Genomic DNA, 21503 nt, shown 5'->3' on the forward strand with positions numbered 1-21503 from the left:
AACCGGCAACTTCCCGTCAGCTGATACAAAATCTCTAGAGCTATTGGCCAGTCTTACTATGAATATTTATGATTCATAGATAATTTTACGGAATGCTCCGCCTATATTGTGCGATTGTTTCTACGGGAGAAAGTTAACAGACCATGAAATTCTGTTATACGTGAAGTACAGTGTTATGGAATTGTGAACACGAACTCTTACTCCCCAGCGTGTTGCCAAATATGGTGATATTCAGTTATTTATTTATTTTTTTTAAACGTTTTCACATTATTTCCTTTTTGACAAAATGTGCAGACGGACCATATAGCGGCTGCACCCGGAACTTCCGATTTATTGACACGTCACTCAAATTTGAGTCTTGTTCAGCGCGTCTGTAGCTCGCAGAGAGATAGGAGTCCGAATTACATAGTGGATTCTTTTGTTAATTGTAAGCGCGGTGTGAGGGCACGGAGTCATGTCGAGTTCAGTGTTCTCAGTGTTGAGTAAGTTTGTGGCGGAGTACAGGCGCAGCACGCCGGCCAAACTAAAGGTGGTGGACGCGTATCTCCTGTACATTCTGCTCACCGGAGCCCTGCAGTTCTTCTACTGCGTGCTGGTGGGAACCTTCCCCTTCAACAGCTTCTTGTCTGGCTTCATATCTTGCGTCGGAGCCTTCGTCTTGGGCGGTGAGATCTGTCATTGCATCTACTAGTCTTTCTCACTGAGCGAACGCTAGGCTAAGAATCATGGACTGCGCTGCTGCTACACGTTCTGAATACCTCAGGCTCAGCCCGACATGCACTTCTTCAGGTAGATTGGAGAGTCTAAATTGCCCCGTGTGGGGGTTACCTTGCTTGCGATGGACTGGCGTCCATGGTACCCCCCGGGAGGGACTACGACCCTGCCTGCTGCTCAGGACAAACGCGGTTATTGAAATTCAATTGGATGGATGAATGGATGTCTTGAACACACTCCACTGTATAAAAAGTTGCTAAATATCTTAAAGTGTGAGAATTTACAAGTAGTATTAAGTGATCTTGTGCATCCTGCAGCTCAGAGATAAATGTGGGGTTTAACACAAGACCAAGAGCCACAAGTCCAGATCACTGTCCGACCAGACCGCTGCAGCCCAAGTGAGACTTTCTGTTCTCCTACGTCCACAGTCTGTCTGCGGATCCAGATCAATCCCCAGAATAAGAGTGAGTTCCTGTCTTTATCTCCGGAGAGAGCGTTCGCAGACTTCTTGTTCGCCCACGCGATTCTCCATCTTGTGGTCGTCAACTTCATTGGTTGAGATATGGTCGTGTCCCACTGGAGTGAGGTTGGTAAGTCCTGCATCCATAAATCTTAAGATCTGTTAGTGACTTTGCCATTCACACTGCAAATGAGTTTTTTTTCCCCTCCAATATACACAGAAATATTACTAACCTTTATCTAGACTGATGCCTTCATTCCAGATGACAATATTAGATAAGTAAATTTACTAATTTATATAGCATATTCTTACTGGAGCAATTTGGCAGCGTAAGAATGAGCAAGTACACACACACACACACACACACACACACACAATGGCTACAACCACTTGTCCCGAGCGGCACTGCAGTGAGCCGGAGCCTAACCTGGCAACACAGGACGCAGGGCTGAAGGGGGAAGGGACACACCATGGATGGGACGCCAGTCTGCCACAAGGCGCCCCAAGCAGGACTTGAACCTCAAATGCACCAGAGAGCAGTATCTGGCCAAACCCGCTGTGCCACCGCACCCTCCCGAATGAACAAATAGTGAAGCTTTATTAATCCCAGAGGGAAATTCAACTCGGTTACTGCAGCATGCAGTATACAACATGTATGCGTACATACATATAGTGGTGAACCAGAGATGGATGCTAAAAACTAAAAGTTTTGACGTAGAACTACATCTTTCACCTTGCTAGGTATGGGGTGGTAACTTGGGACTTGACCGTCACATAAAAATGCAACTCTCTCTCGCCACTACTGCTCACAACTGAAAAGACACAGAGAGTGCATATACCGTTGGATAGAGGAAGGAACACCGCATTGAATGAGATGTGAACGGCTGCTGCCGGTTCAGCCTGAGCGAGCTGGCAATGTTGCGAAAATGTCCCACATTTGGCTCGTTATCGAGTTGTCGACATCTAACGGAACAAGCATCACATTTGAAACGTCATAGCGTTGACATCAGCACCTCAGCTCGTAGCTAGAGAGCTGCGCTATCAGATGCATATCACGCCGGCAGGACAACCTAAATTTAGACCGAGGTAGGGGGCCTGAAGGCGGATCATTGAATTAAAAATTTCACAGATGCCCAAGAAACATGACGCAAAGTACTATCGCGACCGACAAGCTGCAGTTAGGGAGCAAGCTGAGGCCTCTGGGATTCCGAAGACACCAGCCAAGACACTGGCTTGGCGAAAGCGTGAGCAGCGTGCGACACTCGGCGGCTCCTGCATCGATATGGTCTTCGTAAGAAATTTGGACGGCTTGCGATGCAGCAACCACATATACGTCTCATATCATCGCCCTATTCTTGCCGTGTATGATTCCATTGAATCTGTAGAGTGCCGTGATTTGTCGCCCAATAAATGATGATTGCATACACAACCTCGTTTCATTTCTCGCACTACCCACACGTAGTTCTACGTAAAGATATGCAGCATAGTAAAGCTATGCACCTGAAAATTTTTTTTTTTTTTTTTAACTTGATCTGACTCCCATCTCAGGAGTCCAAATAGTGTTACTGTAGACAAATGGTTTCTCACATACTTTGTACATGTTTCCTTTCTGTAGATAAAGAGGAGAAGAAACCGAGACCAAAGTGCTGGAGCTCTACCAGCATTGCAGACTGCAGCTCCACAACTGCAGTGCCTGTGAGAAACAGTGCTGATGATTCATTGCAACTGCACTGTAGTGACTGGAATGGCATTCCTTCATCATTCCTATAGTGTTTGTGTTTTGGCAATTTGTACATTTTGCATAGATACATAAATTTTCTTTTGGTATTTTTCTCAAAAACTTGAGCAGTCACTTTGGAATTAAAACATTTTGGAACAAATGCGGCTCAATGTTGTAGTTCTTAAATTTTATTTTATTTTAAAAAGCACAGCTCATGATACAGTATTTACTACGAGTCAGTCCAGATGAGTGTTTTGGCTAGAAAGTTTTTTTTTTTTTTTTTTTTTTTTTTTTTTTTTTTTTTTTAAAGAAAGTCTGCCTTCCATCATCAACTTTGTTTATTCTTCAAAATTGCACAAAAATTGAAGAAAAAATATTTTTGGTAAGAGCTCTTTCACAGCTGAGATGTTTCACAGTATTGGTGGAAGAATACTTTCGATCAATTCCTTTTTTTTAGAAATAGTAAAAATATTTTGGATGCCCTGCCAGCAGCTTAGTTGGAGCCTTAATTTAAGAGCACAGGAAACCGCTGTGTTCACACAGGTGAAGCCGTTCTGTTTTGGGGAGCATTTGATAGCACAGTACATGTGTTTTGTTTTATTTAATTTTTTTTTTTGTGTTTATTGTGGGACTGCACAAGTTTTTGCCACACATTCTGGTCTGTTTGGTCATGACCACCATGTTTTCATCTTCTGTATGACTGAGAACGCACAAGGAGTCTCCACATTCCCAAAGTGCCTTGCTGCAAATGTGTGTCTCACTGAAGGAAAACAGAAATTAAAAAAACCTGGCACATGTATGCTAGTTAGGCAATGAAATTAATTTGTGCAATTAGTACATACAGACAAGATATAAATACAACGAAAAATCTATGTTCTTGTCCCATTATAAAAATACACAGCTAGCTCTTAGCTGTCATCAAAACAGTTTTGAAGTGTTTGTGAAGCGTACATATAACATTGCAGTTTCTTGCGATTTGCAAATTTCGTCAATGAAACAATTTTCACTTCTCCAGTCGAAACCCATCTGTACAGGTGATTCAGTGGATTTACATTCTGAAACAAGGAAATTAGTGTGAATAATGATAGTGATGAACAAATTGATTTTATGGATACTGTTGTGGGTAACAGGTGACAGACTTGCAAAGGAGGGACTTCCCAGTACAAGTGTGACAGTCCTGCTGAAATACCTTGTTACGAATTGTGGATGTACAATGTGGTGCCTTGAAGTGTAAGTTGCTGAGAATAAGTGTGCAGATGAAACAAAAAGAGGGATAAAAGAAGAGCCCAGGTAGCACTGTGGTTAGAGTTGGTCCCTTTGGGTGTGAAGGTTGCTAGTTTAAATCCCATGTACTGCTGTAGTGCCCTTGAGCAAGTTGTTGCTCCGCTGTGTAAATGGGTAAATTGCTGAGGTGCTTTGGAGAAAACTGTAGACTAAACAAGTCTCAAGTGCAGGTCTCTTGGAGAAGTTAAACACAAAATTAGCACAATTTAGCTTCACAATGGGTTAAAACTTTTCTTAAATCTGGAGAGCGCATTTTTTGCCTTATGATGAAGGGGAAGTGATGTTTATTCATGGACATCCTGCTGGTGAGGAGGAGAGAGAAGTGAAAGACACACTCCTTAGAGAGTTCATTCCAGCGTTCCAGCCAGAAACATGTCTCCTGCCTTCCTCCTCCGCCTCCTCTTCCTTGTCTTCGGGTTTCCAGGTATGAGCTGTACGTGCAGCAAAATGCAGGTGAAATGAAAAATGTACATGTTTGTTCAAGAGAATTAATGCTGAGTTGATTTGTGTGCTGAGTAAAGGTCCTGTTTGCTTATATCCACAAAGCTGAGGAGCACTTATGAAAAAGACACGTCTCAATTTTTGGGTTCATTTCAGAAATTATAGCACTTCTTTCCTACAAAAAGACTCCGGTTTGAGAAGTTGCTGCAAATTCACAATGTTATTTCTGAGAAATGCCCTGAGCCATGATGATGTTTTTACACACACACTTTCCGAACCGCTTGTCCCAGACGGGGTCGCGGGGAGCCGGAGCCTAACCCGGCAACTCAAGGCGTAAGGCTAGAAGGGGAGGGGACACACCCAGGACGGAACGCCAGTCCGCCGCAAGGCACCCCAAGCGGGACTTGAACCCCAGACCCACCGGAGAGCAGGACCCGGTCCAACCCACAGCATCACCGCACCCCCCCGGTGTTTTTACAAATAATCTGAATTTAAAAAACTAAACTGACTAAATTAAAAAAACCTTTTTCCAATAAAAGGACTTTTTAAAACACAAACAATAGCTACCTAAATAGGAGATTAATACAACATTTAATGAAACTCGTTTTGTATGCACTGGTGCAAAGTTTAATGAAACGCAACTGTTACGGTCTTTGTTAATAGCTAACAGATGTGTAAACATTGCTTTAAATTGTTACTTCATAGTTACTGAGAATTGTAGTGTTACATCCTGAACAAAACATCGCAATAATATGTAATTCATGGCAATAGCAATGCTATTCATATGATAAACTGCGTACATACCAATTTAATGAATATTTTAACATGATTCTTTAAACCATGGTGATTTAATATGTATTTTTTGATGGGGTTAATGTCTGCAGAACAATAAATGTTTTAAATAATACCTAAATAATATGAGGGGGGTGCAGTGGCACAGCAGGTTTGGCCAGGTCCTGCTCTCTGGTGGGTCTGGAGTTCGAGTCCTGCTTGGGGTGCCTTGCAATGGACTGGCGTTCTGTCCTGGGTGTGTCCCCTCCCCCTCCAGTCTTATGCCCTCTGTTGCCAGGTTAGGCTCCAGTTCACTGTGACCCTGTTTGGGACAAGCAGCTTCAGCAAATGTGTGTGTGTATAAATAATGCTGCTGCATGTTTACTTTGATATCTATCCATTTAGCAGATACTTCTCTCCAAAGTGACGTACATCTCGGAGTGAACAGAAGTCCGTTTCGCAATAGATGGAGACAAGCGGTTCTCAAAGTACCGTTCAAGAGTCCAACACCAGCGTTTCAACTCTTTGATCAGAATTTTTTAGGCCTTTGGAATCACTAGACATAACCTGAATCTACATGCTATGGAAAGAAGGACTGCCATGATACATGATACATGTCCCTTCTGTTCCCCAGGTGTCCTTGGTGCTGTGTCCACCCTGAAGGATCTCACCATCCTGGAGGGCCATTCCGTCACTGTGCCTTGTCACTATGAGCCCCAGTACGCTGACCACGTTAAGTACTGGTGCCGAGGAAACCTCAAAGACTTCTGCAAGAGCGTGGCCCGCACTGACTCCACGCCAGTTGACAGCCGGGTCGAGATCCACGATGACCCCACCCAGATGGTCTTCAGTATCACCATGAAGGAACTCCGAGCGGAAGACTCAGCTTGGTACTGGTGCGGGGTGGAGATTGGTGGGATATGGACTGCGGACGACACAGCATCAGTCCACATCTCAGTAGTCCATGGTGAGCATGTGGGTGACCTTACTCCTGCTCCTGTGACCACCTTCCAAAGCTAAGTTCTCTGCTGTCAGATACATACAGTCTGTGTGAGTGGGTTACATTACATCTTGCACTGTCCATCCACCCAAACTCATCCTCAGTTATTATTGTAATACTATGATATTACTACAGTTTGTAATATGTCTTTTTCTCTGTATACCATATTTACTTATTTAGTAGACGCTTTTCTCCAAAGCAACTTCCAACAAATCCTATGTAGTGTTATCTACCCATATACCTTGTTCACCAAGGTGACTTACACTGCTAGATACACTACTTAGAATGGGTCACTCATCCATACATCAGTGGAACACACACACACACACACACACACACACACACTCTCTGTCACTCACACACTCTGGGGGAACCTGAACAGGGCCCATTGGCTTTCTAGTATAATTGACAATATGACTGAATTTAATGTCAAAAAGGCACAAAAACAGAAAATGGAAAAGGGGAATATACTTTTTGACAGTGATGTATGTTAATATAGTGATGTAGATCTAGTTTCTTGTCACCGGAAAACTTACTACGTGACATTTTGTAAGGTGTTTTCCGTAAGTACTGAAACAATGAACAGTGATTTTATGTACAGTAATGTGTGATTTTGATTTCGTATGAGAAGTGGGTGAGTTTTGCATGTTGTCACTGTGTTTGCATAGAGGTCTTCCTGGTGGTCCAAAGTGTGAATATGTATCTCCATGTGCACTGGTGGCTGTAAATTGCCCATAGTGGCTGTGTGTGCGAATGAGTGTATTATAAGGGTTTGCTATAAAAATGTGTGAATGACCGTATTGAGTTTAAAGCAGTGTATCTAACACTGTATGTCACTTTGGACAGAGACATCAGCTAAATATTAGTTAGTAATTTTATGTCGCTTGGGAGAAAATCATCAACAAAATCAATGTTTAAATATGTGAAAATATGTTTCTGGGTTGTTGTATATGTTCTTTATATTTAGATATTTTATTAGCTGGGGCAGGTGATAGTGCAGCAGTTAGAGCTGCTGCCTTTGGACCCTGTAGTACCCTCGAGCAAGGTACTTACCCTACATTACTCCAGTACAATTACCCAGCTCTATAAATGGGGGAAAATAATTGTAAATAGCTGACCATTATAAGTAATTTTGGAGAAAAGTGTCAGATAAATGAATAAGTGTTAATCTTACACTGGTCATTGTCTCTGAATGTCCTCCTGGGTTCCCTGCAGGGGTGTCAGTGGTGAACCAGATGGTGACAGGAGAGGAGGGGGGCAGTGTCAGTGTGCAGTGTTTCTACAGTGACGGACACAGGTGAGGTTTGGGTGTCTTTTTGGGTTCATTTGGCCGAATGAAAAACTCAGTCTGCAGCCCTCCTGTGTATGAAATCCTCTACTGGATCCTGTACAGGACCAGCGTGAAGAAGTGGTGTCGCAGCGCGGACTGGAACACCTGTGTCACACTGGGGGTCAACGGCACCATGAAGGAAGACTCTGTGGTGATCAGCGATGACCACAATAGAGCGTTCACCGTGACCCTGCTGCACCTGGGAAAGAAGGACACTGGGTGGTATCGCTGTGCTGCAGGTCACCAGCACGCCACGGTCCACATCGAGGTGCTCCCTCGGTCCCTGACAGAGCTCACACCCACGAGTAAGAAGCAAGTCCTTTTAAACCTAACGCTGAATGTGAAGGGAAGTTGACCATAATGAACACGAGCACATAAGAAAATTCAACAAAATTATAAGCAAGGAGACACAACATCTTTTGTATGAAGGGGATTTTTAGGGAACACACCAGTGTTTCCTTCTGGAAGGAGATCGACATCATGTTGGAAGGTAAATTGTGTTTTGAGGCCTAATTTTGGAGTGTGAGCCCTATTGACCTGGTCCGTTGCAGCGCTCCAGACCACCTCACTGCAGGCTTTGGATCTGGGCCACGTAACACGTCAGCTGGACACCGGAGCAGGGTACGTTTTAGGGGGGTTTTGTGTTTTCGTCAACAGGTTCCTCTTCTTCCTCTTTTTTAGTTTCACTCCAGAAGTACCCCTCACCTTGTTACATTTATCTGTTGTTTTAGTAACCAGTTGTGTTCATGGTCAGTGACACACAGAGCGATCATGTGCCAGGGACCGCATTCAGTCCTGATCTCCACACTCTGTCCTTGTTTTAGGCAAGATGACTGGGTATCTCCCCTGCTCATCTGTGGAATCCTGAGCATATTGGTGCTTGTTGTCATGGTTACCTGGAGGCTATGGGGCCAGAAGCCTTGTGAGTTTATACTTCTCTCTCCCCAATGATACCACACAAAGTGTTCACATTGTCAGCTGGCAATTTCTGAAAAAGTGTGAATGTGCATGTGTATACATATACATATTTTTTCTTTACGTATACTGTATATACAGTTGACCCTTAAACAACATAGTTTTGAGCTGCAAGGGTGCATTAGTGTATAGACTGTCTGAACCGCTTGTCCCATTCGGGGTCGCGGGGAGCCGGAGCCTAACCCAGCAACACAGGGCAAAAGGCAGGAGGGGGAGGGGACACACCTAGGACAGGATGCCAGTCTGTTGCAAGGCACCCCAATGGGGACTTGAACCCCAGATACACTAGAGAGCAGGAGCCGGTCCAACCCACTGCGCCACTGTGCTACCACGGCCCCTGATTGATGAATACAGTACTGTAAATTTATTTTCTCTTCCTCATGATTTTCTTTATGACATTTTCTTTTCTCTAGCTTACTTTATTTTAAAATCTAGTATATAATACATTTAACATAGAAAAAGTATTAATCGACTGGTTATGTTATCGGTAGGGCTTCCGGTCAACAGTAGGCCATTAGTAGTTAAGTTTTTGGGGAGTCAGAAGTTATACGTGGATTTTCAACTGCGCGGGGGGTCGGTGCCTCTAACCCCTGCCTTGTTCAAGGGTCAACTGTATATCTATACATATGTTTATGTATATTTATACATATATACAGTATATATTTAATTTAGGGGGCACAGTGGGTTGGACTGGGTCCTGCTCTCTGGTGGGTCTGGGGTTCGAGTCCCGCTTGGGGTGCCTTGTGACGGACTGGCGTCCCGTCCTGGGTGTGTCCCCTCCAGCCTTATGCCCTGTGTTGCCGGGTTAGGCTCTGGTTCCCCGCGACCCCGTATGGGACAGGCGGTTTAGACAATGTGTGTGTGTATTTAATTTAATATCTTTCCATATATGTGTGTATATATATACTGTATGCACATGGTGGGTAAAGCTGGTGCCTCAGAGCTCTTGAGCTGCTTGGTAAGTGTGGGGTTCAAGTCCAGCTCAGGATGTGTGGGCTTTGCATGTTTTTTCCCTCTGTTTGCACCCCTAGATATGCACAGACGAATGGACTGGGAAACCACTAACACCCTCCCCTTACCTTGGAGACGACATGAATGGTTCCTATGAGTTGGGGTTGACCTCACGGCACGTCCATCATCACATATATACATGTTAACAATAAGCCTTTATTTATTTTAATAACATACTTGATTTTTACTTTTTGTTTCTTTAAAAAAGGGGAAATGAGGAGAAGAGTGCTAGAAATAGAAACAGACATCATGGTAAGCCCTGTTACACGTTCCTCATTTTTCACTCTCTTTACCACGCTGCTCCTCAGCTGTTGCAGCCCCCCAGTAGCGGTCAAAAGTGTAAACACCCAAGTACTCAAACTTTTGACTGAGCGGTTTCTGAGGTTAATGTCTGTTCCCACCCTGTCGTAGCCCGGCTGTCGACTTCTTACCGCACTCTTCTAACTTCACTATTGCTCTTAGAATAACCGTGTTTCTACGCCCTTGCTGTTCTGCTGTGTTCCTGTATTTCACCCAGCTGTTGATGTCACCATTTTATCAACACATCAGAATGTTGATAGTAAAAAATGCAGAACAAACAAGGCATTCCAGCCTGCTGAAAAAGCCTGGTCTTGGGCTGGTTAAAGTATCACTCTGTATGGTAAAAACACCTTTATGTCATTAGTGAGGACTGTAAACCCACAACAGTAACATCATGAAGGACTAAATTTTTTCTCACGCATCCTTTGAGAGTTTTCCAGAAAAAAGGAGAATGACTTTGCTGCAGAGCAGGCTTGTTTGACCATCAAGACCAGCCTGAAATTCTGGTGGACCACTATGAAGGTTATAACACTAGATAATAACTAGTGTGTCCTGTCTCCTTAGAAGGACCCCGAATATATGAAAGACAAGGACAAATTCGGCACCGTCTTCTTCAACAGCTCATCGCAGCGCTTGCAGATGGATTAATTAGGATTCTTGGGACCCCAGATCACAAGCCAGCCGCCCAACTAGATAAACACGGTAAATATTTGCTGTGAAAAACTAATTTGAAATGTAGAAAATTCTGCACTTTATATATGAATATGATACATATGAATACCATCAGACTACAATGAGGCTTCTGGAGAGATCTGCAGCTAAATTTAATCAAAAAAAGCAAAAATAATTAAATGTTACACTTGATTTTTGGAAAGTCTAATAAGTGTTATGTAATATAATTTGCCCTGTGGGTGTGTATAAGAAACCCCCTCCACCCTCTCTCTGTGGAGTGCTGCGCCGATGCCTAGTAACTTTATCAACATTACTGAGATTACTGTCATGTAGCCAAAGCTAATTATACTGCAGTAACTCTGGATATATCTTCTTAACTGATAGTGTGAAATGGGATTGTGAGTAGAATTTTGTTATTATGATCTTAGTTTTATACATATCTATAGAGTGCTTAATTCTCACTGCATGTGTAATTTTGATACGTGTATTGTACTCATTATTCATGAACAAATGTGGGTAAAATAGAAAAATGTTACAAATTTAAAGTCTTACCAAAACTGCCAAGAATGCAGTTGTTTTTATCACTTTATCACACTGACAAAGTAAATCCAATTACCAACACACAATAAAAAACAGAATAATATACAAAACAGAATAAAAGACAAAAACCTGACAAAAAATTAAACCAAACTCCACTGGCTGAGATATAAATTTGTAAATAAATTTATTAAAAAATATATTCTGAAAAGCATTAAAATATGCCAAGTTAATTTATATTTGCGTATCACTCTCTTTTCATTCCAAAGAAAGCAGCTTATCAGCTCTCTTCACAGAAGCATGTGAAATATGTACTTATGATGCATTTCAGGCTAAAAGTTCTCATATTTTTGATAACTGGATTTATTATCTTGTATCCAGTTATCATTCATAATACATGGAATTTTCATTCTCAGCTATGAAGCGTGCTGTTTTTTGACATATTGTGAAACAATTTTAATAAAATCAGAATATTTTGAATCTTTTGCGTGATGCTTTATTTTCAGTTCCCATAGCTAGAATTTGAATTTACTTACACACACACACACACACACACACACACACACACACACACACACACACACACACAAACACACTTGCAGACAAAGGCCACTTCAGAGCACTAGCTTCCTTGAAACACATATCTTAGGGCCTGAGGAGGAAACCAGAGCACCCAGAGGGAACAACGTGCAAAATTCACACACAGAGCGGCATTCCACCCAAAACCTAATGAGTCCAGGGGTGCAGTATAACAGCAGTGCTACCTGTACCACCATGTTACATCTATCCTAGACTTCTTAAAATTCTCTTGATGGAGGCACATAATCTAAAAATATGCAAGAAAGCACTTCTTTACTGGGTCACACCTGATGCCTTACCTGGTGACATGAGAATTAGAAGGAGGAAGACAACTGCATTCAAGCTATTGCCCCACTCACTTCTTCAGGATGAGTGACAGATTGTGGTCAGAGACACCAGCTTTCTGGAGACTGACTGGTTCTTCTGGCTCTTCCGTGAAGTTACAATCTCTCTGTCATCTTGCTCTGTTTCTTTGCACTAGAGCTTCAAGGGGAGGGAGGTAAACATCTTCCACACAATGCACATAATAGCGCAGCAGAAGTTCATTCATACAGGTATAGATTATCCTGAACACTGCTCATTTCATATGACATAAGAAGCAATATTTAAACATTTAAAGTCTCAATGTAAAATACTGTAACTTTGCAAGGAATAATGTATAATTAGGACAAAACTCAAACCTGTACATGTCTTTATCCTATATCAGATTAATTGCTCCTACTTATAGTATTTTATTCCTTTTTTTCAGGGGCATCCAGCACTTCTTTCTAACATTTTTTAAATTGTATCAATTTTTATAATCTGCATGTTTTGTTTGTTACTTTCCAGCTCAGAAAGGAAATGTCTTTCTGTGACACCTGGTAGTATACAGTAAATGAAGTAAGAGGTGTCTTCCAAGTGATCTGCTCACCACACAGTGTATTTAGAAAGGGTCTCAATGTGTGAAATAAGGGAAGGTGTTGACCATCATTATGTTGTGTGTTCTTGCACTTCTCTTATGTTGAAATAAAGTGATGAGCAAAAGTGCACACTTTTTGAAAGGGTTTCATCAGCCTCATTCTGGTACCAGCAGTATGGTGGCACAGTGAGTGACACTGCTGGCTCACAGTGCCTGGGTGGTGCGAGAGGGCATGGGTTTGAACCCTGCCCAGTCTGTGTGGAGTTTGCATGTTATTCCCATGTCTGTGTGGCTTTTCTCCTGGTGCTCCGGTTTCCTCACACAGTCCAAAGACATGCTGTTCAGGTTCACCCATAGCGTGTGAGTGACAGAGAGAGTGTGCTCCAGTGATGTATGGATGAGTGACCCATTGTAAGTAGTGTACCTAGCAGTGTAAGTCAGCTTGGTGAATAAGGTATGGGATGATAACACTACATTGAGTTCATTGGAAGTCACTTCAGACAAAAGCGTCTGCTAAATACACACACACACACACACACACATTTTCAGAACCGCTTGTCCCATACGGGGTCGCGGGGAACCGGAGCCTACCCGGCAACACAGGGCGTAAGGCCAGAGGGGGAGGGGACACACCCAGGACGGGACGCCAGTCCATCGCAAGGCACCCCAAGCGGGACTCGAACCTCAGACCCACCGGAAAGCAGGACAGTGGTCCAACCCACTGTGCCACCGCAGCCCCCCGTCTGCTAAATAAATAAGCGTAATTCTGTATGCTGTAATTCCCATTACGTCCAGTAGGGGACAGAAGAAGCCTCAGAAACTGGAGAGCAGCATGAACATGGTTCACAGCCTTCTTTATTGTCACTTCCACAACATGTTTAGAACGTACATCGGAGTGAAATAGCGTTTGGACCACAGTGTAACACAGAGGACAACATATACAACATACACTATTACTACAACATTACTGTTCACAATAACTACTAAACTGAAAACACTGGAATAAAGTGCAATTGTGAGGTCGGTACAATAAATAGAAATGTAAACAAATTTAAAAGTGGCAGTGCAAAAAAGTGAGTTTTCTGTGCAATAATTGTTTGTGGAAATGGAGGTAGTGAGACCTAATATAGGTCCACGTTGAATGTACTAAAGAAATACAGCAGCTATACTTAGTCGACCTCGGGGCCTCGTCCCAGTTGGTCATGCCCGGTATAACTCCTAAGGGAGGGGCCCAGAGGGCATCCTTATCAGATGCCCAAACCACCTCAACTGGCTCCTCTCAATGTGGAGGAGTAGCGGCTCTACTCTGAGTTCCTCCTGGATGTCCGAACTCCTCACCCTGTCACGGAGAGTGAGCCCCAACACCCTGTGGAGAAAACTCATTTCAGCAGCTTTATCTGCGATCTTATGCTTTCGGTCATTACTCAAAGTTCATGACCATAGGTAAAGGTAGGGACGTAGATCGACCGGTAAATGGAGAGCTTCGCCTTATGGCTCAGCTCCCCCTCCACCACTACAGTCAGGTACAGCGACCGCGTTACTGCTGCCGCTGTTCCCATTCTGTGGCCGATCTCACGCTCCCTTCTCCCCTCACTCGTGAACAAGACCCCAAGATACTTGAACTCCTCCACCTGGGGCAAATTCTCTCTCCTTACCTGAAGGGGGCATGCTATCCTTTTCTGTGAGAGAACCATGGACTCAGATTTTGAGGTGCTGATCCTCATCCCAACCGCTTCAGACTCGGCTGCAAACCATTCCAGTGCGTGTTGGAGGCAACCATGTGATGGTGCCAAAAGGAGAACATCATCTGCAAAAAGCAGAGACGTCACCTTCTGACTCCCACACAGAATGCCCTCCTGGCCTTGACTGCACCTTGATATCCTGTCCATGAAAACCACAAACAGGAGTGGAGACAAGGCACACCCTTAGCGGAGTCCAACACTCACGCTGGACAGGCTTGACTTAATGCCGAGTATGTGGACACAAGTTTCGCTCCATGTGTACAGAGACTGAATGGCCTGCAGTAGTGGCCCCGGTACCCCATACTTCCTAAGCACCTCCCACAGAATTTCCCGGGGAACACGGTCATAGGCCTTCTCCAAGTCCACAAAACACATGTAGACTGGATTAGCAAACTTTCATGCCCCTTCAATTATCTGAGAGGGTAAAAAGCTGGTCCACTGTTCCACGGCCAGGGCAGAATCCACATTGTTCCTCTTCAATCTGAGGTTCAACTATCGGCTGGAGCCTCCTCTCCAGCACCCCGAGATAGACTTTCCCAGGGAGGCTGAGAAGTGTGATTGTTGGTGCAGCCATCTCTCCGTTAGAGAAGTGGTGAATTAATTATACTTAACGGAGGTAACAAAGTACACACTTACACCATCGGTTTTCTTAAACCGGAAGAGAAGAACATTTATTTACATACGTGCTTCATCGGAACACATCACGTACAAAGGTCATGTGATCGATACTTCACCAAGAGGAGAGCACACTGAATAGAACCTCCAACACCCCCACTTGCTCTCATTCTCTACAGGCCTATTTACAATATAATAGTCAAGTAATGGGAAGAGACTATAAGGAAACTTTTTCTCCGACAGCAAATATCACATCAGTTCGTGTCTTGATACAAATGGCAGCACAGTATGACCTTGTTCTACATCAGATGGATGTGAAGACGGCTTACTTACATGCTCCAATTGATTGTGAGATCTATGTGGAACAGCCAGAAGGTTTTGAGGTAAAATCAGATAAATGGTGAGAAACTTGTCTGTAAACTGAACAAGTCATTGTATGGTCTGAAACAGACACACTTTCCGAACCACTTGTCCCATAAGGGGTCACGGGGAACCAGAGCCTACCCAGCAACACAGGGCATAAGGCCAGAGGGGGAAGGGACACACTCAGGACAGGACACCAGTCCACCACAAGACACCCCAAACAGGACTCAAACCCCAGACCCACTGGAGAGCAGGACCCAGTCCAACCCACTGCACCCCCCTGGTCTGAAACACACACACTTTCTGAACCACTTGTCCCATACAGGATTGCGGGGAACCGGAGCCTACCTGGCAACACAGAGTGTAAGGCCGGAGGGGGAGGGGACACGCCCAGGACGGGACGCCAGTCCATCGCAAGGCACCCCAAGCGGGACTCAAACCCCAGACCCACCAGAGAGCAGGACCCGGTCCAACCCACTGCACCACCGCACAGTGAGGTAGAAACTGGAATAAGGTACTGCATGATTACCTGAGTGAAAATGACTTTATGCAAAACCCTGCAGACTCTTGTGTCTACAGCAAACAAACTGAAAAAGAGAGAGTGATGCTGATAATCTGGGTTGATGATCTGATTATTGCTTCTAGTACCAACGAGTTACTAAATGATGTGAAAAGGATGCTGACAGCTAAATTCAAGATGAAAGACCTTGGTAAATTGAAACATTTTCTAGGCATTGATTTTGAGCAAATGGATGGAGTTATAAAAATGAGTCAAAAAGGGTACATCTTACAAATACTGGAAAGGTTCAACATGTCGAATTGTAAGTCCAGGTCGACCCCATGTGAACAAAAGCTAGAGTATAACGGTGATGGAAACTCTGTAAACCACACAAAGTATTGTGAAGCAGTAGGTAGACTGATTTATCTAATGACATGTACTAGACCAGATCTTAGTTTGGTTGTCAGTAAACTTTCTCAATCTATGTCAAAACCAAATGAGCAACACTGGTGTACAGTGAAGCATGTGATGAGGTATTTGAAAGATACACTAAACCAAGAACTGACGTACAAGAAGAGTAACGAGAAGCTGAAACTTACAGCATACAGCGATGCTGACTGGGCATCAGATCCAAATGACAGACGAAGTATGACTGGATACTGTTTCAGTCTAACCAAAAATGGTCCCCTCATTTCCTGGAAGTCAAAGAAGCAGCCTACAGTTGCTTTGTCAACATGTGAAGCGGCATATATGACACTGGCTGCGACCACACAAGAAAGTCTGTACCTTGTACAACTGATGAATGGACTGGAAAGTGGATGTCAGTATGCACCGATAAAAATCTCTGAGGATAACCAAGGTGCAATTTGCAATTGCTCTTTCCAAAAACCCTGTTTGTCGACAAAGATGTAAACACGTTGATGTTAGGTACCACTTTATTCAATCAACAATCAGTGATGGTAAAATAATAATTAAGCACTATCCAACAACAGAAATGGTTGCAGATGTGGTGACTAAACCAATGACAAAGTATAAGAAAGAAAAGTTTGAAAGCTTTATGTTTGGGGCATAAATGTTGTTGATACAGGGATGTAACTGTGTGTTATAACCCTTAGCAACATATCTAGCCTTATACGTTTCACTGTTATCTGCATTGTTCTTGATTGCATAGACCCATCTACCCCCCACTGCATGTTTGCCTTCGGGTAGAGCCATCAATGTAAAAGTTCCATTTTCTGTTAGAGAATCCATCTCTTCTTCCATGGCTTTAATCCAGACCTGTGATTTGGTTGAACTCATGGCTTCCTTGAAGGTTTGTGGTACATTACACATTCTGTAACAGTAGTCAATATTAGTAAGTATCTGATCATCATCTTCAATATCAGTTACGCAGTCAGATAAGTATTGGGGAGCTTTCTTGTTCCTTTTGGGGTTGCATCTATTCTGAATATTTTCAGTCTGATCATCATTTTGACGATCTGTTTCGTCTCCACTATCTTGAGACTTCCCTGAACTCTGTTCAGTGATGTTTGTTGTTACCTTAGATGGCAAACAACTTCCCCCATAAACATCCTCATCTGGTATTTGTGGGTCAGTTTGAGTTTGCTGCTCGACAGCACATTTCTTGAAGAATTTGGCAAGCCTGTGTTTAAGGACTTTTCCAGTGTCTGTGTAATAAACTAGGTATGAAGGGCTATTCTTGTCATACTCAACAAATATTCCCTTCTCACAATGTGAATCTAGCTTCTTTTTGTCGTGTTTGTATGCATAGCACATTGGTCCAAAAACTCTCATCTTTGGAAGATCTGGTTTTCTTCCTGTCAACATGTAGTATGGAGTCTGCTTCACTCTGTTATTAATGCGTCTGTTGCGAATTACTGCAGCAGTCATCACAGCATAAGTCCACAACTCTTTTGGTAATTTACTCTCAATGAGCATGCATCTGGCCATTTCAAACAATGTTTGCCAACTTCTTTCAGCAGTACCGTTTTGATGGGGTGAATATGGTGCAGAGGTCTCATGTTTAATGCGATTTTTGCTTAGCAATGACCACAAATCTGTTGTTGTGAATTCAGTGTCATTATCTGACCTAATGCACTTTACAGTACCGTAAGGAGTAGTGTCTGCTAGGAATTTTTCCATAGCCTTTACAGTGTCACTTTTGGCTTTCAGGAAGTAAACAAATATTGTGCCTGAGAAATCATCAATAAATACAAGTGCATACCTGTGACCGTCTTTAGCCTCTGGTTCAATAGGACCAGCCAAGTCTGCGTGCACAAGTTCAAGTGGGACTTTGGCACGTGCATTGGGTTCTCTGTTCCTGCTTTGCACAAATTTGCCTTGTGTGCAGACTTCACAGTTCAGTTTGGACTTGTCAATCTTTCCTTTGATTTCCATTCCTTCCACAATATCTGGCAACTTGGAAACATCATCATAGTTGCAGTGGCTGAGGATTTCGTTCCAAGTTTGAATACCGTAACAGCCGTTACAATAATCTCCTCCCTTATCTATAGTGTTTAGATAGTACAGTCTATTATACTCTTTTATTTCAAATGTCGTGCCATCCTTGTGAATGAGCTCGTCATGTCCTTGTCGAAAATGAACAGAAGCCCCGTTGGCAGTCGCTGCTTTAACAGGGAATATGTCTTGTGGATATGAAGGAATGTACAGTGCTTTCTTTAGCGTTGTGTTCACTTGCTTACCTTCACTGTTAGTCAAACATATCTCTATGTCACCTCTCTTCAGCGCAACGCCACTCGCTCCTGTCCTGTCCGCAAGCTCAATGAAATGTTTGCCCGTTTGGAACGTATCGTCAAATTTCTTAAACTTTCCGATGTCGGTAATTATGTGTGATGTTGCTCCCGTGTCAACCATTAGCCCTTTATGTTTCAGCCCGTCTAGTTGATAATCACATGTTTTGAAGACAAATGCATGTTTATCTGCATCCTCTTCATCTGTTGCTTGTTTTACATTGTCTCTTCTTTTGTGTCTGCAAGATGCACCTTTGTCTGTTGAACTTTTGCAATAGCTACACCACTGTGTTTGACTTTTACAACGTTCATTTGGACATCTCCGGGCTTTATGTCCTTTTTGACTGCAACTATAACAGTAATATCAGGGTCTGCGTTTCTCTCTATCCCTCTTATCTCAGAAGCTGCACCACTTGCTTTCGTAACGTTGTCGTCATTTGACCTAGCATACTTTTCAGTGTTTTCAAAACGTCTAAGCTTTGTCTTAAATTCTGCAAAAGTCATATTTTCATCACTCTGTGTTACATGAACTGCGAATGGTTTAAACAATTCTGGCAAACCTTTAAGAATCATTGCAATCAACAGTCCATCACTGAGCGTCTCCTCAGCATTCCTCAGAGCTGCCTGAATAATGTAATCCGTAACACTTTTATTTGCAGTTTTCTGAAGGGATGTTAATTCTGTGTACAGGTTAATAATTTGCGACTTCCCTTTACCTGCATAAGTAGCCCCTCAGTATCTGCAGCTCCTTTCTTCCGTCATCTGCGGCTTCTCTCATTACAAGGGAAAGACTTTTATCATCCAAAAACTGAATCAATTCCGTATAGGCTTCTTCATTTTTATCAGTGTCATCAATCTCGTCTTCATCCGCAGTCTCTCTATCGCTTGGTGTGGGGACTTTCAGTATGGTCTCTTTCAGTCCCAGCAAACACAGGTGCCCCAAAAACTTTGTCTCCCAAAGTTCGTAATTCTTTTCATCTCCGTCGAAACACAGTCTACTCAGTCTATTACCAACTTCTCTCCTGGGCCCATAACCTGTTGGTGCAGCCATCTCTGCGTTAGAGAAGTGGTAAATTAATTATACTTAACGGAGGTAACAAAGTACACGCTTACACTATCGGTTTTCTTAAACCGGAAGAGAAGAACATTTATTTACATACGTGCTTCATCAGAACACATCACGTACAAAGGTCATGTGATTGATACTTCACCAAGAGGAGAGCACACTGAATAGAACCTCCAACAGTGATACCCCGAAAGCTGGCACACATTCTCCGATCCCCTTTCTTAAAAATACGGACCACCACCCCAGTTTGCCAATCCAAAGGCACTGTCCCCAAGGTCCATGCAACACTGCAGAGGTGTGTTAACCATGACAGCCCTACAACATCCAGGGTCTTAAGCAGTTCCGGGCAGATCTCATCCACCCCCAGTGCTTTGCCACTGTGCACTTACCAACTACCTCAGTGCCTTCCACCAGGGAAATGGACTCTGACAGCCCGAAAGCCTCAGGCCCTGACTCCTGCAAGGGAAGTATATCACTTGGGTTTAAGAGTTCTTCAAAGTGCTCTTTCCACCTCCCGACAATGTCCTCATCAGAGGTTAGAGTTTCTCCACCCCTGCTGAACACAGCCTGAGCGAAACTCCTCTGACCCCTTCTGAGCTGTCGGATGGTTCTCCAGAACCTCTTTGAAGCCAGCTGATAGTCATTTTCCATGGCCTCTCCAGACTCCTCCCATGCCTGGGATTTTGCTTCTGCAACTACAGCTGCTGCTGCCTTTTTCGCCTACTGGTACCTGTCTGCTGAGTCAGGAGTCCCCAGAGCCAACCAGGCCCTAAAGACCGCTTCTTCAGCTTGATGGCTTCCCTCACCACTGGTGTCCACCAGCGGGTTCTTGGGTTGCCACCCTTGCTGGAACCAACAAGCTTGCCTGGCTGCTTCCACAATGGAGGTTTTGAACAGGGTCCATTCAGACTCCATGTCCCCTACCTCCTCCAGGACATGGGAGAAGCTCTCCCGGAGGTGTGAGTTAAACTCATTCCAGACAAGGTCCTCTGACAGTCGTTCCCAGTTGCACCCTCATTAAACGTCTGGGCCTACTGGGTCTGTCCATCAGTTTTTCCTGCTATCTGATCCAACTCAACCCCGTTGACAACTCAGCACTTGTCTTCACCCAAGTGTCCAGAACATGCGGCCTCAAGTCAGATGAAATGACTTCAAAGCCAAAGACCCAAGCCCGAGAGTGCCCAAACCCATCATACCTGAGTGGATGAAGCTGGCCCCAATCTGATGGCAGTTTGAACAGGAAATTCAAAAGGCTCAAGAAAGGGACTCCGGGCCAGCTGACAAACCCTCAGGTAAGACATACATTCCTGTGGCTCTCTGACTTTCTCTTTTATAGTGGGCACATGATTCACCTGCAGCAGAGCACCCAGGTCACAGACGGACCCTCTCCATCATCTACGGACGGTATTGGTGGCCCACCATTCGGGAGGACATCCAAGAATATGTTGAGGCCTGTGATATGTGCATACAAGCCCGGTTGTCGACTCAGAAACCAGCAGGCCTGCTTGTACCCCTGCCGGTCCCAGCACGGCCTTGGTCCCATATCTCTATTGATTTCGTGGTGGACCTTCCCGCGTCACAAGGTAATACTGTGATCTTAACGTGATCGGTACTGGCGCCCCCCAGGGGTGTGTGCTCTCCCCACTGCTCTTCTCCCTGTACACCAATGACTGCACCGCAAAAGACCCCTCTGTCAAACTCCTGAAGTTTGCAGATGACACCACACTCATTAGCCTCATCAGGGATGGTGACGAGTCTGCTTACAGACAGGAGGTC

General features: G+C 43.9%; 2 protein-coding genes across 6 annotated transcripts; both read left to right on the top strand.

The window, feature by feature from the left end:
* The first annotated feature begins 151 nt into the window (after nucleotides 1-151).
* On the top strand, nucleotides 152-3054 carry LOC108937910 (dolichyl-diphosphooligosaccharide--protein glycosyltransferase subunit dad1-like). Of its 2 annotated transcripts, none has more exons than XM_018758130.1 (3): nucleotides 152-665; nucleotides 1143-1300; nucleotides 2790-3054. In XM_018758130.1, exons 1-2 carry the CDS (start codon nucleotides 455-457, stop codon nucleotides 1271-1273), a joined length of 342 nt encoding a protein of 113 aa, XP_018613646.1. In that variant the 5' UTR covers nucleotides 152-454; the 3' UTR covers nucleotides 1274-1300; nucleotides 2790-3054. The 2 variants fall into 2 exon arrangements, with proteins under 2 accessions (XP_018613646.1, XP_018613645.1); XM_018758129.2 differs by having other exon boundaries at nucleotides 155-665; nucleotides 1143-1304.
* Nucleotides 3055-4469: 1415 nt separating this feature from the next.
* Nucleotides 4470-11346, top strand: pigr (polymeric immunoglobulin receptor). 4 transcript variants are annotated; one of them, XM_018758120.1, is made up of 8 exons: nucleotides 4470-4602; nucleotides 6025-6357; nucleotides 7606-7687; nucleotides 7784-8025; nucleotides 8272-8341; nucleotides 8545-8642; nucleotides 9915-9958; nucleotides 10571-11346. In XM_018758120.1, the coding sequence occupies exons 1-8, from the start codon at nucleotides 4551-4553 to the stop codon at nucleotides 10652-10654; spliced, it is 1005 nt and encodes a 334-aa protein (XP_018613636.1). In that variant the 5' UTR covers nucleotides 4470-4550; the 3' UTR covers nucleotides 10655-11346. The 4 variants fall into 4 exon arrangements, with proteins under 4 accessions (XP_018613636.1, XP_018613637.1, XP_029110649.1 ...); XM_018758121.1 differs by having other exon boundaries at nucleotides 10574-11346; XM_029254816.1 differs by having other exon boundaries at nucleotides 9915-10612.
* The last annotated feature ends 10157 nt before the right edge of the window (nucleotides 11347-21503 follow it).

The sequence above is a fragment of the Scleropages formosus genome, chromosome 1 (genome assembly GCF_900964775.1).
Source record: "Scleropages formosus chromosome 1, fSclFor1.1, whole genome shotgun sequence".
Lineage (NCBI taxonomy): Eukaryota > Metazoa > Chordata > Actinopteri > Osteoglossiformes > Osteoglossidae > Scleropages > Scleropages formosus.

Coding starts and splice junctions, on each gene's coding strand:
- LOC108937910 (XM_018758130.1), top strand. CDS start 455: ATGTCGAGTTCAGTGTTCTCAGTGTTGAGTAAGTTTGTGGCGGAGTAC. Junction 666..1,142: donor CGGAGCCTTCGTCTTGGGCG/GTGAGATCTGTC, acceptor CTACGTCCACAG/TCTGTCTGCGGATCCAGATC.
- pigr (XM_029254816.1), top strand. CDS start 4,551: ATGTCTCCTGCCTTCCTCCTCCGCCTCCTCTTCCTTGTCTTCGGGTTT. Junction 7,688..7,783: donor TTCTACAGTGACGGACACAG/GTGAGGTTTGGG, acceptor GATCCTGTACAG/GACCAGCGTGAAGAAGTGGT. Junction 8,643..9,914: donor GCTATGGGGCCAGAAGCCTT/GTGAGTTTATAC, acceptor TCTTTAAAAAAG/GGGAAATGAGGAGAAGAGTG.